Raw genomic sequence first — 14,221 nt, 5'->3', positions numbered from 1 at the left:
GTGTCATGAATAGTCTGTGCACTTAGTGTTGGCCTTGACAATCAACCTGCCAGAGAGAGGAGGTGTCATTAACTCAGGGGAATTAAGGATTGTGACCAGCATGCATATTGGAAAACTGTGGCCACCCCATCTGCATAGAGGTGGTCTGTGATCATACACACACAGATTGCCTTCAAATCCGAAGTTTCCAGACCCCCTAAGGGCCGTCCATGTGCCTCCTGAGGATGCAGGGATGCCACGTGGAGAAATCCAAACCCCAAGTGGCTCGGAGATCATGGGAACCTTTTTCAGTGATTCTGTACCTGCAACAGTGAACAGTTGAGCACGAATTTGGCTTCCCAGCCCATCTGTGTAGACTCTGGTATTACTGAGGTCATCCTGCCTGCAGCCAGGCTTCTGTTTGACTTTTTTTTTTTTTTTTTAAAAGAAACACTATCAGTGGGACTACATTTTAGTTAGTATTGGAAGACATCATTTTCAAAAGCTCATTTGCCTGTTGGACACTGCAAGAAAGAAATTTTTAGATCTTCTTTTTAATTAATTTCCATGTTGATTTGCATACCTCCCCCTTTCCCCACCCTGGTTTAATTCTGAGACAGGATTAGATGGAGGACTCTGATCCCCTCTCCTCTCTTTGCCAGGGTACACCTCTGGAGTAATTGCTGGTGACGTGCTGAGAATCATAATCCAGCTCTTTCCTTTGTTTTTTCTTTTATAGAACAACGGTCTTTTCATCCATTCATTCAACGGGTATTTACTGAGTACCTACTGTGAGATCTATTGAGACCATTGTTAGACAACAGTTTTTCAGGGAAAGTTTTTTAGCAAAAAATCAAAAGATATTTTTTGCAGTGTGACATTGTCAATATCTGAATGCTAAGAAAGCAGGCACACCAAAGAGGAAGAGAGACGGAGAAGGAGTAGTTGAAAGATGGTTACGTTTATTATCTTTCTTTCAAATTTTAGGTTTGGAATTAAGACTTCTTTGCTTAGTGTGCAGGGGAAGACCAGAGAGGTGCCGTAGGTCTAGGGCATTGCATTTTTGCTGCATTTTCCACCAACGCTCAGCCAATGAACAGCCCAGGGAAGAGGGGGCGGCAGAGAGGAGGGAAGGAGGAGATGCCCGGCTGGTGTCTGTCTGGCTCTTCCTCCTGCTTCAGCCCCCACCCAGCAGAGGGCCCCGCCTGTTCTGTGGCTCTGACCCTCCGTCAGCCCTCTTCGTGGCACCACACGCTTTGCTTTGGGGCGAGGTCTTCTCTAAGGGAAGCATTCAGGCCTAAAAAAGTGCTGGGCAGTGTCTTCTGTACCTACGTGTAGATCACTTTGCAATTCCAGGATTTCAGTTGCTGCATTTGAAGCCCTTCCACAACTAAATATTGCTGAAATCCCAATCTAGTTATAAAATATATTTGTTTTTATTATTTACACTAAATCCAACCTTTGACTCTCAGGCTGAAACAGGCTCTGTGATTAAAATAACCCTTGTTACTTTAATGTCTGCAGCCTCCTTCCTTTATGGAAATATTTCCACGTGGCGACACCTGCTCCTAAAAATGTCCAGATACCAAAGGCCATTTCTGAATGAGCAGGTGCCAATGCACCTTTATCTTACGTGATTAAAATTCTTAAAACCTGATTCCTCTGTTCTGACCTCTGCAGTTCTTATAAAGGAAATAAAAGTGTGGTAGGTGTTTATCCCAGAAGTAAATGTATTTCTACTCTCTTTTAATAATAGGGGCGAGGGAAATTATTTGAGGAGGGAAATATATCAGTAAACATAACACAAAGTATGTGGCTGCTGCTTTTAAGATATTTGCAAACCAATACATTGAAAGTTGAAGTGTTGGTAACCTTGATCAGATAAGCTATCAACTATAATTTTGAATACAGTCTTAATAGTTGTCACTCAAATCTATTATGTCAGTATTTGGAATGATCTATTTTGTATATAGGGATATTTTAAGGCACTTATTTGTGGAAAATAAACTAGTCACATGTGCTCTTATTATGGAATTTGTTTTGGCCACAGAATGTCATACAAACAGATTGCACTTCTCATTTATAACATCATTGCCAACATTTGGGTTGTTTCTGATTTAAGATAAAAGCCCCAAAGGAAAAGGTGCAAGGATGTGTCCGTGTGTTTTGTTCACCAACCGGGTTCAGAGCCTCCGTCTCGAGCTGGGTTCTGCCCAGCACCAGCATCTCGTCCACCTGCCCGACTCTCTCCCTCCTCCCAGGCCATCAACACCTCCGTCAAGAGTAAGATTCCGTGTGTGGTGGTGGAAGGCTCAGGCCAGATCGCGGATGTGATTGCCAGCCTGGTGGAGGTGGAGGACGCCCTGACGTCTTCCATCATCAAGGAGAAGCTGGTGCGCTTTTTACCCCGCACCGTGTCCCGGCTGCCTGAGGACGAGACCGAGAACTGGATCAAATGGGTGAGTCGTGTGGGGACGTGTCTGAGGGCTGAGAAAAGACCCCGAGACTGTGGGAAGGGAGGATGCTTCCAATGCTCAACTCCACTAGCAGCTGCACACGCTGGATACTTTCTCTGTGCCTTTGAGACTCGACTGGCCCAAACCAGATGCTTTGCTGGAAACTGAAGCTCAGATAAGTTAAGTGACTCGTCAAGCGCCCACACGTACCTCCTAAGGGGCAGCGTGCGAGGCCTGCATTCGGATCTGTTTGCAGAGCTTATAATCCTTTTACGCTGTGATATCAACACATGTGCTTCTGTGTTTCACGTGTATCAGTGATGGGGTGGGAAGAAATACTGGGGAACTGTATTCTGGCAATGCAGACGCTACACTGAGTCTGTTTCTATTGGAGAAACCACCACTACAGAACCTTTCTGCAGTCACTGGCCTGTGATTCAGTTCAGAATCTCTCATCTTTATTAGATCATGTAGGAAATGTGGACTCACTCGAATGCTTATTATGCATCTTATTGCTATGTTTATAAAAAGACTTTGACATGGTAGTGCTGTGCTTTCTTACTTTCCTCTGCTTTGTGGCTGCTGTTGACTTGTAAGGACTTTAATTTCCCGGATCACTCGGTTCATTAGAAAGTCACTCTGTTGTCAGTAGCTGCATTCACACCAGCTCATTCAGAAACAGCCTTTGGTATTTGGATGTTTTTAGGAGCAGGTGTTGCCACGTGGAAATGTTTCCACAAAGGAAAGAGGCTGCAGACAACAAGTTGGCTTGTTGGGTCTGGACCAGATCATCTCCAAAAAACAGAGGCCACCTGATGGGTCCCCACACCCTTTGTGAGGGATTTTGATTTCTGCTTCAAGAAAACGGTTATGGGCAACTCATCTGAAACAGGCTAAAAGACACAGTCTACCTTGTTTGATTATATTGCTCTTTCTGGGACTCATATATGATTCATACTCATATCTAATATGCTAATAATATATCATAATTATAATTATGTCAATCAGAAGACATACATAAATAATAAAAATTAGTCTGGAATTTTAATTATGTACTCATATGGGGTTTTGCAATTGGTACAGATTTTTCTAAAGACCAAGCTCAAGAGTGGAATTGTTCATTAATGAATGTGTGTGTTCAGTCAAATGCTAACTAAGCAAACTTCCAGGATAATAGTGGTGAACTCACTGACCATGTGGACGACCAACCCCAAAACCTGAACTTGCGATGTCTTGACCTCTCTAAGAGCCCCATCATCCTTCTTCTACTGGGATCACTCCCTGCTCTCCTAACCATTCTTAGCTAGTCCTCAACTTCTCAAGAACTTGACAGTCTGTCAACCAGTCTAGATGTCATTCATTCATCCTAATTCTTTCATTTGTTCATTTCTTCAATAGATATTATTGAGCGCACACTGTGTACCAGGTTCTGAAATAGGTGCTTCAGAAAGAATTATGTACACAACAGAAAGAATCTGTATCCTCATAGAGGAAAACGAAGTTGGAAAAAAGTTCATGTTGAGCGGTTACAACACAATGCATTGTATAATTTCAAACTGAAATGAGTGTTCTGAAGAAAGGTGACATAGACACAGAAAGCCATGTGCCAAGGGAGCCTGGCCTGTGTGGGGCTTTCTGAAAAGCTTCTCAGAGGAAGTGACGTGGGAGCCAAGATCTGAAGGGTGGGTGGAGTTAATGAGGTGAGGGATGGGATTGTGTTGGTGGGAACAGCACGTGCAGAGGTCCTGAGGTGAGAGGCAAGCATGGCATACCCAAGGAGCTGAAAGTTGGCAGTGACGGTAGATATTGTGAGTGGAAGCTTGAGAGCTTGTGAGGGCCCAGACCAAGCAGCTCCCTGGGCACTGCTTGGTCTTGTTCAAGTGTAATGGGACATTGTTGAAAGGTTTGAAATAGGGAGAACATGCAGTCAGAGTTGTGCTCAGGAAAGCTCACACTGGCTTCAGTGGGGGGAAGGATAGGATGAGGCCAGAGTTTGTGGGGAGAGGATGCCCTATAGCTGTCTCTGGGTCCCATCAGTTTGTGCTATATCTATATTAATTTTCTCCTTCTTCCTTTTTATTTCAAAGGAAAATGAAAAGAACCTCTTAGCACAGTTCACTCCCACTTGTGTCCCATAATCTTGAGGCCTGTGCCCCTCCTCCTGGCCTATCACTTCTTTCTTTCAGCCTGAACAAAGGCTGCAGACAGGTGAAGAGGGCCTTTCCCTTCATTCTATCAGCTTCTCCCACTCTCTCCCTCAAAATTCCCATGATTCGTGTTTTCCTCCAGTTTTCATTTATTTCCTCATTAGCCTCTGGCTGCTGCATCTTCTGAACTAAGGTCTCCATCACCGCCTTTTCCAGGAAACTGCAGCCTTAAAAGCTCACCTCCTAATCTCCAAACCCAAGGGCCCTTCTTAGTCCACACCTTTCCACCTTCCAACGGCCGGACCCTGACCCGACACTTCCCCCTCCTGCCCAGCTGAGACTCTCTGCAGTTCCTGATCCTCATCCCCAAATGTTGCCAGGAAAACCCACCGGCACCTGGAACTTAGGCTAATTGAAACCAGCCGTGCTTCCTCCTCTGGCGGGAAGGGGCCCATTCTCACCAAGCTGCTGCCAGGCTCACCAGTGTTTGAAACCTTGGAATTAGAGGGCTCTTTAATTTAAGATTAAACACTATAGAACAATCACAAAGGATAATACAGCAAATTCTTTATCTCTTTCTTCAGTCACCAAGTCCTCTTGGTTCTTGTTTGCATTTGAACTTAACTTTTCTACTGTTTAAGTCTTTATGACCACACTTTGTGGTGTCTGTGGTCTTCTGTTGTCCTTTCTTCATTTATTTACTTGTTCAACAACTGAGTGTCTACCATGTGCTAGGCTTTGTGACAGACACATACACACACATCCGTAGTTAAATGTGGCTGCCGGCTCTTTGATGGGGATATGTGTGCTCTCGTATAACCCATGCTTTATTCTCATTGTGGTCAAGGACTCATTGGAAATTAGAAGCTGTGGGTACAGGTGTTGAAGGTAAGGGAAGAAGATCTGGAACTCCCTTACAGGTGGCCTTTTTAAAAAGATGAGATAAAAGAGCTCTCACCCTAAGATACAGGTTTATCCTCCTCATGCCTAAAATCAGTTGGCTGACAACTTTGTTCTTTAAATGTTGCCAGCTCAAGGAAATTCTTGAGAGTTCTCACCTGTTAACAGTTATTAAAATGGAAGAAGCTGGGGATGAAATCGTGAGCAATGCCATTTCCTACGCTCTGTACAAAGGTGAGTAAAAATAGCCCTTTTTGAAGTTTCAGCTTTGTGTTGCTTTCTGTGGCTTTTAATGACTTACATTTCTTTTATAAAACAGCTTTATTAGAATACAGTCTTGCATTTGCTTTTGATTATCATAGATTGGAAGCTAGAATAACAACTATTGCCCAGGTGAAGTAAATCTCCTTGGTTGTATGTATTTGATAGAATAAGAACTTTTATGTCATTAAAATACTGATCAAATATGATCATAGTACTCTCCAAAGAGCTGTTTCCAACAGCGGTTTAAAATACATATATATTTTTTTGAGTCTCAGACTCCTTTGAGAGTGTGACACTTTGAGTGTGTGACTTTATTATAGAGTCACACACATGTACATACGTGCACACACATAAATAATTTTGCATTCAATTTCAGGGGCTTACAAATTTCCTGAAGTTATGAATGAACCTTGGGTGAAAAAATTCTCATCTATGGTCTTTGCTGTCTTGGAATCCATCAAAGTGGATATTACCTGCAGTGAATAGGTCCTTGGCAAAGGCACACCTTCTAGAGCTGAACTGCCTGATTAACAAGTGTGAAGTACCCAGGCACATAGGAAGTGCAATTTAAACATTAGCTGTTTATTAGAAATATTGTTATTCTGCCTGCCAGAGGTTTGGTTATGATGGTATTTACAAAAATTAGAATTTTATCTGTATAGATACAGAAAATATTAGCTCTGGAAAAGACAAGAACATCGTTGCAATATGGCTCATCATTTCATGGATTCGGAAATAGTATAAGTTAGATATGGCCCTTGAAATATAACACTTATGGAATCTGAATCAATGGAAAAATCTCTTGATACCATTGTTACATTGTTAGGCTATACAGTGGAAAGATGTTACTATAGCCTCAGTTGATCCTCATCATATGCATTAGGACATACAGAATGTGGATAAGGATTGAGGATAGAGTGAAATGACAGTTGGAAGTGTCTGAATCTAAAAGAACTTGCTTAGCACCACCTTTGACAAATGGCTCTGATGATTTGCATACCGATTGGTTCTGGCTGTCTTACTTCTGGGCCTTTGGTGAGTTGGTTCTTTCCTTGCCGTCTCACAGCCTTCAGCACCAATGAACAAGATAAGGATAACTGGAATGGGCAGCTGAAGCTTCTGCTGGAGTGGAACCAGCTGGACTTGGCCAACGATGAGATCTTCACCAATGACCGCCGCTGGGAGGTAAACAGGAAGCCGTCCTGTGTTTTCCCAGCGTCGGGTCTGGACAATGGCTCGTCCATGTCCGACAAGGTCTTTAGTATTGAATCTTGTGAAGAATTGTTCTGTTCTGGTACATCAGTGTTGCTGAGCCTCGATTTCCTCATCTGTAGTATGGGGTGATAACATTGACTTACTTAGTCAGTTTGTTGGGAAGAGACAATAAAAATAAATGGCCTAACGTAAGATGGTATCAGCTCCCCGATGCCTTTGGCCACAGTGTGAAAGGTGACTCTACACCTGGGTGTGAAGCTGCAGATCTCCTCCTGGGAGTGGTGGGCAGAAGTATGGGAAAGGATGTGCAGGATGATTGAAAGTAGCTTGGCTAAAAGTCAAGGCATAGCACTGTTTTGCTCCCTGCCCCACCTGCCTAGCCAGATTCAAAGGGAATTGTCAGCAGTGAGATGTGTAAGGAAAAACGGAACACCGTGATTGAAGACACTCAAGGAATGTCTTAGAGCTGGAAACCTGGGACTCCCTTAGTCAAATGAGCACCTTTAAGATGGAAACTGCACATGCAATAAAAACTGTATATTTTCCCAGCAGACTGCCTTTTCTCCCTTTTCAGTTTGATAAGTGTTTTAGGGTATTTCCCAGCAGTGTGTTCTCGTGTACAACTGAAGTCCAATCAGCCTCAGGAGCCCTGCTCAGTAGAGACAATTATGAACTGTCACGCTGAGCTTTGCAAGGCTCCCTTTTTGCTTTCAGCTCTTCCAAATTAATGTAAGTCATTAGTGGGCAGTGAGAATACATTTAATTGTATACATGGATGCATAGATTTGGAAGTACACGTACTCTATAACTTTCACCCTTATCAGCCAGGTTCAGGGAACACCTTTAGGCCCATTGTTGTACAATCAAAGACTAAGATTTGATTTATATTAACGTGAGATCAACTTTAATAGCAGTGCAAATAAACTAATGGCATATGAATTTTTAAGGTTTTCATTCCTTTAGCAAACACTACGTTGCATTTGGTCTTTGCAGTATAACAAACCCCCGCGAGGCTTTAGTTAGTGAAGGGGAAGTGGAACTGTACGTAGATCTAGGTAATCGATTTATAGATGACTTAACATTTTGTGTGAAATGTTCTATTTAAGTAAGGCCGGATGGTACAAATAAACGTAAACTCAGGCACGTATTGAATGGCACATTTAACTTTGTTACCTCAGCTAAGGATTGTTAAGGGTGAAGGGAATAATGGCTAAGAGCTTGGACTCTGGTGCCAGCCCATCAGCATGACTTTGGGCAAATAACCGCTCTAGGCCTCAGTTTCTTCCTCCAGTGACATGTTGGAGCCACTTGTCCTGGCTTGCAAGAACTGACTGCTAAAGTTTTAGGGATTTTGTGAGTTGCTTGTTCAAGACAGTCATTATTAAAAATGAAATTATACAACCTTAGAATTACATAGATTTTACGAAAACAAAGGTAATAATCAGAGCTCATCACTTTCTAATTCTTTGACTACATTTACTATTACCTGTGCTCTGAAGGTTATTTATGTCTGTTGTGTCTGAATGCTGGAACTCAAGGGTGCCATGTTGGTAGCTGACAATTGGCCGTGGCAGGAGTATTTACACCCTGGGAATTGGCACACACCACAAATCAGGGCCTCTATTTTCTTTCAGAGAAAGGTTGATAAACATTTACCAGCACATCACTGCTCATCTGAAAATGGAGATGATAATAATAGCAATACCCACCTCATTAGGTTGTCAGGATGATTAAATCAGACAATATTTCTAAAGTGCTTAGAACATTGGCACATTTTAAGCACTATTTGCTTAAAAATTAAAATCTTTGGAATAATGATAATATCTGTGTAACTATTTATAGTGCACAAAGCAGTTTCATTGTGTTAGTATACGTGCCCCTCGTACCAATCCACAGCAGGGATTATCTCCTTTTGCTGGCTAAACCAGGGTCCCTGGGTGTCAGAGCAGGGGGGTTACTGATGCTTTTTTGAGGACCTGCTCTGAACTCAGATCTTTGAAAGGACCTGACCTGTGTTGGCTCATTTCATCCTCACAACCATTGGTTTCATAGAAGGGCAAACTGAGGCACTGAGACACAATTTTCCAGGTCCCATGGCTAGAAAATGGTAGAATCAAGATTTGAAAACCAAGATGTGTCTGACTACAAAGCCTTTTCTCATTCCCGTACTCTAGTGGTCCTCAAGGTGTGGGCCTGGGCCAGCAGCAGCTGGGTATAACCTGGGAACTTGTTACCGTGCAAATCATCAGGCTCCGCCTTGGACCAGCTGAATCAGAAATTCCAAGGTTGACTCCCAGCAATCTGCGTTTTACCAAGCCCTCTGGGGGACTCTGATTAAAGTTTGAGAGCCACTGCTGCATGCTAGCAAGTGTGTCACTGATGGAAAGGCAAATGGATTTAGAAAGAAATATGAGATCCTGGGCACAGGGGACACTTGCTTTGAGGACAGAGGAGAAAGTGCAACTTCCACCCTCCCAGGGGTGGCTGCCTCCTCCCCTGCTGAGCCCAGCTGGATCCACAATGGGGGACTCAAGGGACCCTTGACAGCTCCCTCTCTAGGTGATGCATGGTCCCCATGAGACCAACATCAGACAAAAATGAAACCACTGATGCTGCCCTTGGCAAAGGGACGTTCACGTAGCCCAGCAGTCAGGCAAGCCCTGTGAGTGAGTGAAGTGGGCTGGGGGCCACCCTGTGGGGGCGGGGATGGTGGGACTGAGGGCCCAGGCTCCTGGGACAGCTGCCCCTCGGCTCCAGCCAACGGGTCCCATGTTGTCAGAGCTGCTGGTTTTCACTCTTAAATCTGGATTTCAATGCTGGAAATGTAGATTTGGATGAACCTTCTGATTTTTAAATGTTGGCAATGGAATCAAATTGTAAGAAGTGCCGCAGAGGACACACAAAATGTCTTAGAGCTGGTGTAGCCCGCAGCCCTCTGGGTTGTGTCTGAAGTCAATATTGATCATCTTTCTTGAAATTCTCAATAAGTTTCCATGGGATAAATTTTATCAGAAGCCCAGAAAGTACAGATAAACTTAGATAACTAATAGTCAAGTGTAATTGTTAAGTGTTCCAGCGACTTCCTGGCATGTAACATGACAGGCGTTTGCTTGGTGGCATGTGGCTTGCATGTGGTTTGGTGGATTCCATCTTGACAACTGCATTTGAGAGCACAGTCACCACGGTGGGAGGTTTGCAGGCGTCTGCGAAGGGCAGCAGATCCCACCGCACAGAATAAAGGGACGGCATGGTGGCCTGCTCACGCTGGCTGTCTGCTGTGGACCCAGAGAGATGGCTTCCGTGGCACTGCCGGTCCCCTACCCCAGCCCTGATGGACTGTTTCCTCTGTGTCAGATGCTGGGGTCAATTTTTGAGCAACATCGTCCCTACATTAGGTATTAACATATTTATCTCCACTTTAAAATAGCAAGAGGCCAAGTCACAGCCACGTTCACATCTAGCTGATTTCAAAGATTCCACCACACCACTTCCCTGTTCAGGTGTTTGAATTATAACCCAATGTCATGTTAAAACTGAAAAGATACATTTTAGTCTCGAGACAGGATGGAAAGAGAAGTTGAAGATACCATTAGTCTGTGGCTGGGAAAGAAAAACGCCTTACACTTTCCTTACGTTGTTTTCCCGGTGTTGCTGGTCCTGCTCTGCTCTTTCCCTTAGTCCGCCGACCTTCAGGAAGTCATGTTCACCGCCCTCATCAAGGACAGACCCAAGTTTGTCCGCCTGTTTCTGGAGAACGGCCTGAACCTGCGCAAGTTCCTCACTCACGACGTCCTCGCCGAGCTCTTCTCCAGCCACTTCAGCACCCTGGTGTATCGGAACCTGCAGATCGCCAAGAACTCCTATAACGACGCCCTGCTCACCTTTGTCTGGAAACTGGTGACCAGCTTCCGGAGAGGCTTCCGGAAGGAAGACAGAAATAGCAGGGACGAGATGGATGTAGAATTCCACGTATGTACTGGGAGAATTCTCTGATATTTTGAGTCGTCCTTCAAAAAACCCTCCACCTCCATCTTCCCACACCCTGTCCCATGGCCATAAAGCAGTTAGCACATTGACACCATCTTTACTTGAGATAAGGCCTCTGCCTGGCGAGTTCTCTAATGTCTTGCTTTATGCTTCACGCTGTGTTTTAAACTGGTTGTAGTTTTCTCAGTGGCAAAGCTCAGTGTGATGTATTTACTTTCTGAAGGTGTCTGACAGAGAACAGGGACAAACACATGGCTGCTCATGTCTCAGCCCACTGGACGTGATTTCCTTAAAGTAGCTTCTTCCTGTTCATGTGTGCAAAGGCCTGAAGAACTGGCAAAGTGTTCTTTTGTGAATAAAAGGGGCAGTGAATTTTTCCAGCGGGATAGTCCAGCATGCATGTGAGAGGATGTTGTGTACGTGCCGCCCCGACTCTCCCAGGCCCTCCCACTCTAAGTGCAGGCAGCCCGGCTTCCCGTTGCAGCAGCTGCAGCTCTGCTGAAAGTTTGCTCTGGTCAGAGCCCAGGGACTGCCGGAGGTTGGTGTCCAGGTACCTGAGCCCCTCTCCACTTGGCGGAGCCAACTCTGAGGCACGTGCTCCACACTGGCTCCTAGAGTTGCCTACGGGGGTTAATTTCTAGTTACCCCGGGAGATAACTTGCTTGGTAATGCACCTTTTATTGCTTTCTTTCTTTTCTGATATGATTTCCTCACTCCTCCATTGATTTTCTTGAGATTACCTCCCAAATAAACTACTTACCTCAAATCCCTGTCTCAGGATTGCTTCTGGGGGAACTCAAACTAGATCATTACCTTTTGTAATTCTGGGATTTTGTGTGTGTGTGTGTGTGTGTGTGTGTGTGTATGTGTTGCAAAATGTAAGTGAGCTAGGTGTTTGCAGGAATTGGAAGCATCTAGAGAGCTTCTGTTTGACTCTATTTATGTTAAATCCCTCTGCAATGTGCATAACTGTGCCTCATGCATTTTACACCTGGTAAAACTTGTAAGGAAGTTGGAGAGGAATGTATCCATTTAGTTGTTTCTAACTGCAAAGTTCCACTGGGAGACACAGAATGCTGACTAGGAGCTGGGATCCTAGCTGATGTATCAAGAATCAAATCTTTGAATAGCAGTCCAAAGAAACAAGCCTAGCTTTATGTGGTGATAAAATCGAACTGAAACCACAGGAAAGTTGGGAGTTAGCTTGAAAGATTTTTTTCTGAACGAGAAACAGATTTATATGATGAGAAGGATGAGAACACATTGCTTTCTCTCCAGCCTGCCATTCAGTTTTTAAATTGCTCTCGGCACATTTTTTTCATGCTTTATACTTTTCTATCTAGTTGTACTTTGTCTTTTATGATAGATAAAAGACTGTGTCAAATTATACCGCCCGGTGAGTGGCAGAGATGAAAATCACATCACCATGCTGGTAAAATGGGCTCATACGCGAGCTACAGAGCCCCCCAGATGTGGCGCGCTCTCCCAGGGCTTCCTGTTCCGTTTGCATGTCTGTAAAATGATTTCCCCGTGCACACGCTGACCCTACTCTCTCGCCCCTCCAGGACGTGTCTCCTATTACCCGGCACCCCCTGCAAGCGCTGTTCATCTGGGCCATTCTTCAGAACAAGAAGGAACTCTCCAAAGTCATTTGGGAACAGGTGAATGTCCAAGCCCACGCCAGAGTTACACCTAACGTGAGCTTTGCTGCAACACTTCTGACCTCACATGCCTAGTCGGAAACAGCACCACCAACACGGAACGCCTGCTGTCTGATAAGCACGGTTGTGCCTCTGTGTCTGGGTCAACGGAGGTGTGCGTGCGGGGGACGGTTCAGGGGAGACAGCAGTTGTTCTTGGTGGGCAATCCAGTAGGCACCTGCTTCTCTGGTGTGTGTGGGTGTGTGCATGTCTTCTGTGTGGATGAGGTTTTCAAATTTAATTTTAAAAATCAATGTCTAGATTTATCACATTATAGGCAGGAAGTAAGGCCTGTGAAAATTCTGCTTTGGAACATTCATTGAGAATTTTCTTAGTTAGTTAGCATGTAGCAATGTTTGCAAATGATCTATGGGCACTCGCACTACATTCTCCATTTTTAGAGCATAGAATTGGATATTGAATGTTGAATTCACAGTATTTCTAGTGATATTGTCCAGGACTTCTGTGTTCTTATCCACTGCCCGCCTTTGAGCTGGTACAGTACCACAGCGGGTTAGTCAGATCTCCCGCGATCATAGTCCTCTGTCAGTTTCTCGTGGCACTCATCTTCATGTTTTCTTTTTATGTGCTAATTCCGTGTTCAAGACTGTGAACACATTCGGGCTCGAGGTTAGTTTGTGCTCATTACAAATTTTACTTTGAATCAGTATGAACAGTTCAGATTTTACCATCTCCCCCTTCTGCCATGAGCTGCTCCTTGTCTGACGTGAATGTTGACTCGACTACTTCAAGAGAAGATGAATTAACCTTAACATTCTCCACCCCCCGAAAAGACCAGGGGCTGTACCCTGGCCGCCTTGGGGGCCAGCAAGCTCTTGAAGACCCTGGCCAAGGTGAAGAATGACATCAATGCTGCCGGGGAGTCCGAGGAGCTGGCGAATGAGTACGAGACCCGCGCGGTCGGTAAGTCCCCGGTGATGGGGACTTTCCTTATCTGATGTAAAAGATTTTCTAACTTCTCTGTGTTAGAAAAAAAGGTGTCTAGGGCCGGGCACAGTGGCTGTAATCCTAGCACTCTGGGAGGCTGAGGCGGGTGGATCACTCGAGGTCAGGAGTTGGAGACCAGCCTGAGCAAGAGCAAGACCCCATCTCTACTAAAATAGAAAGAAATTATCTGGCCAACTAAAAATATATGTAGAAAAAATTAGCCGGGCATGGTGGTGCATGCCTGTAGTCCCAGCTACTCGGGAGGCTGAGGCAGTAGGATCCCTTAAGTCCAGGAGTTTGAGGTTGCTGTGAGCTAGGCTGACGCCACGGCACTCACTCTAGCCCGGGCAACAGAACGAGACTCTGTCTCAAAAAAAAAAAAAAAAAAAAGGAAAAACGTGTCTAATTGTTTCTTTTAATTTATTGAAATTTCAAAGATATTATGTTCATTTCTGGATGACCTCAATCTGGCAGTGGCTCCTAATATCTTGACTTTTAAAAAAATTTCCTCTGAGGATCTGCACCCCAATAATTTCTTTGTTCTTAGGCAATGAAATATAAGCATACCCTTAATGCAATGGATCATTTTTCTTTCTCTCAGCCCATTTTCTTGTGCTGTGTTTTA

General features: G+C 44.4%; 1 protein-coding gene across 2 annotated transcripts in view; it reads left to right on the top strand.

Annotated features, from left to right (window-relative positions):
• Positions 1 to 14,221, top strand: part of TRPM8 (transient receptor potential cation channel subfamily M member 8) — a 68,193-nt gene that overhangs the window by 15,831 nt on the left and 38,141 nt on the right. For both annotated transcript variants that reach the window (XM_069467122.1, XM_069467206.1), the window contains exons 8-13: positions 2,241 to 2,438; positions 5,614 to 5,716; positions 6,813 to 6,931; positions 10,640 to 10,930; positions 12,514 to 12,609; positions 13,443 to 13,572. In XM_069467122.1, coding sequence (XP_069323223.1) covers positions 2,241 to 2,438; positions 5,614 to 5,716; positions 6,813 to 6,931; positions 10,640 to 10,930; positions 12,514 to 12,609; positions 13,443 to 13,572 — 937 coding nt within the window. The remainder of the gene's footprint in view (positions 1 to 2,240; positions 2,439 to 5,613; positions 5,717 to 6,812; positions 6,932 to 10,639; positions 10,931 to 12,513; positions 12,610 to 13,442; positions 13,573 to 14,221) is intronic.

The sequence above is a fragment of the Eulemur rufifrons genome, chromosome 1, assembly GCF_041146395.1.
Source record: "Eulemur rufifrons isolate Redbay chromosome 1, OSU_ERuf_1, whole genome shotgun sequence".
NCBI lineage: Eukaryota > Metazoa > Chordata > Mammalia > Primates > Lemuridae > Eulemur > Eulemur rufifrons.
The sequence above is the reverse complement of the archived record's forward strand: the minus strand, read 5'-3'. Positions and strand labels throughout refer to the sequence as shown.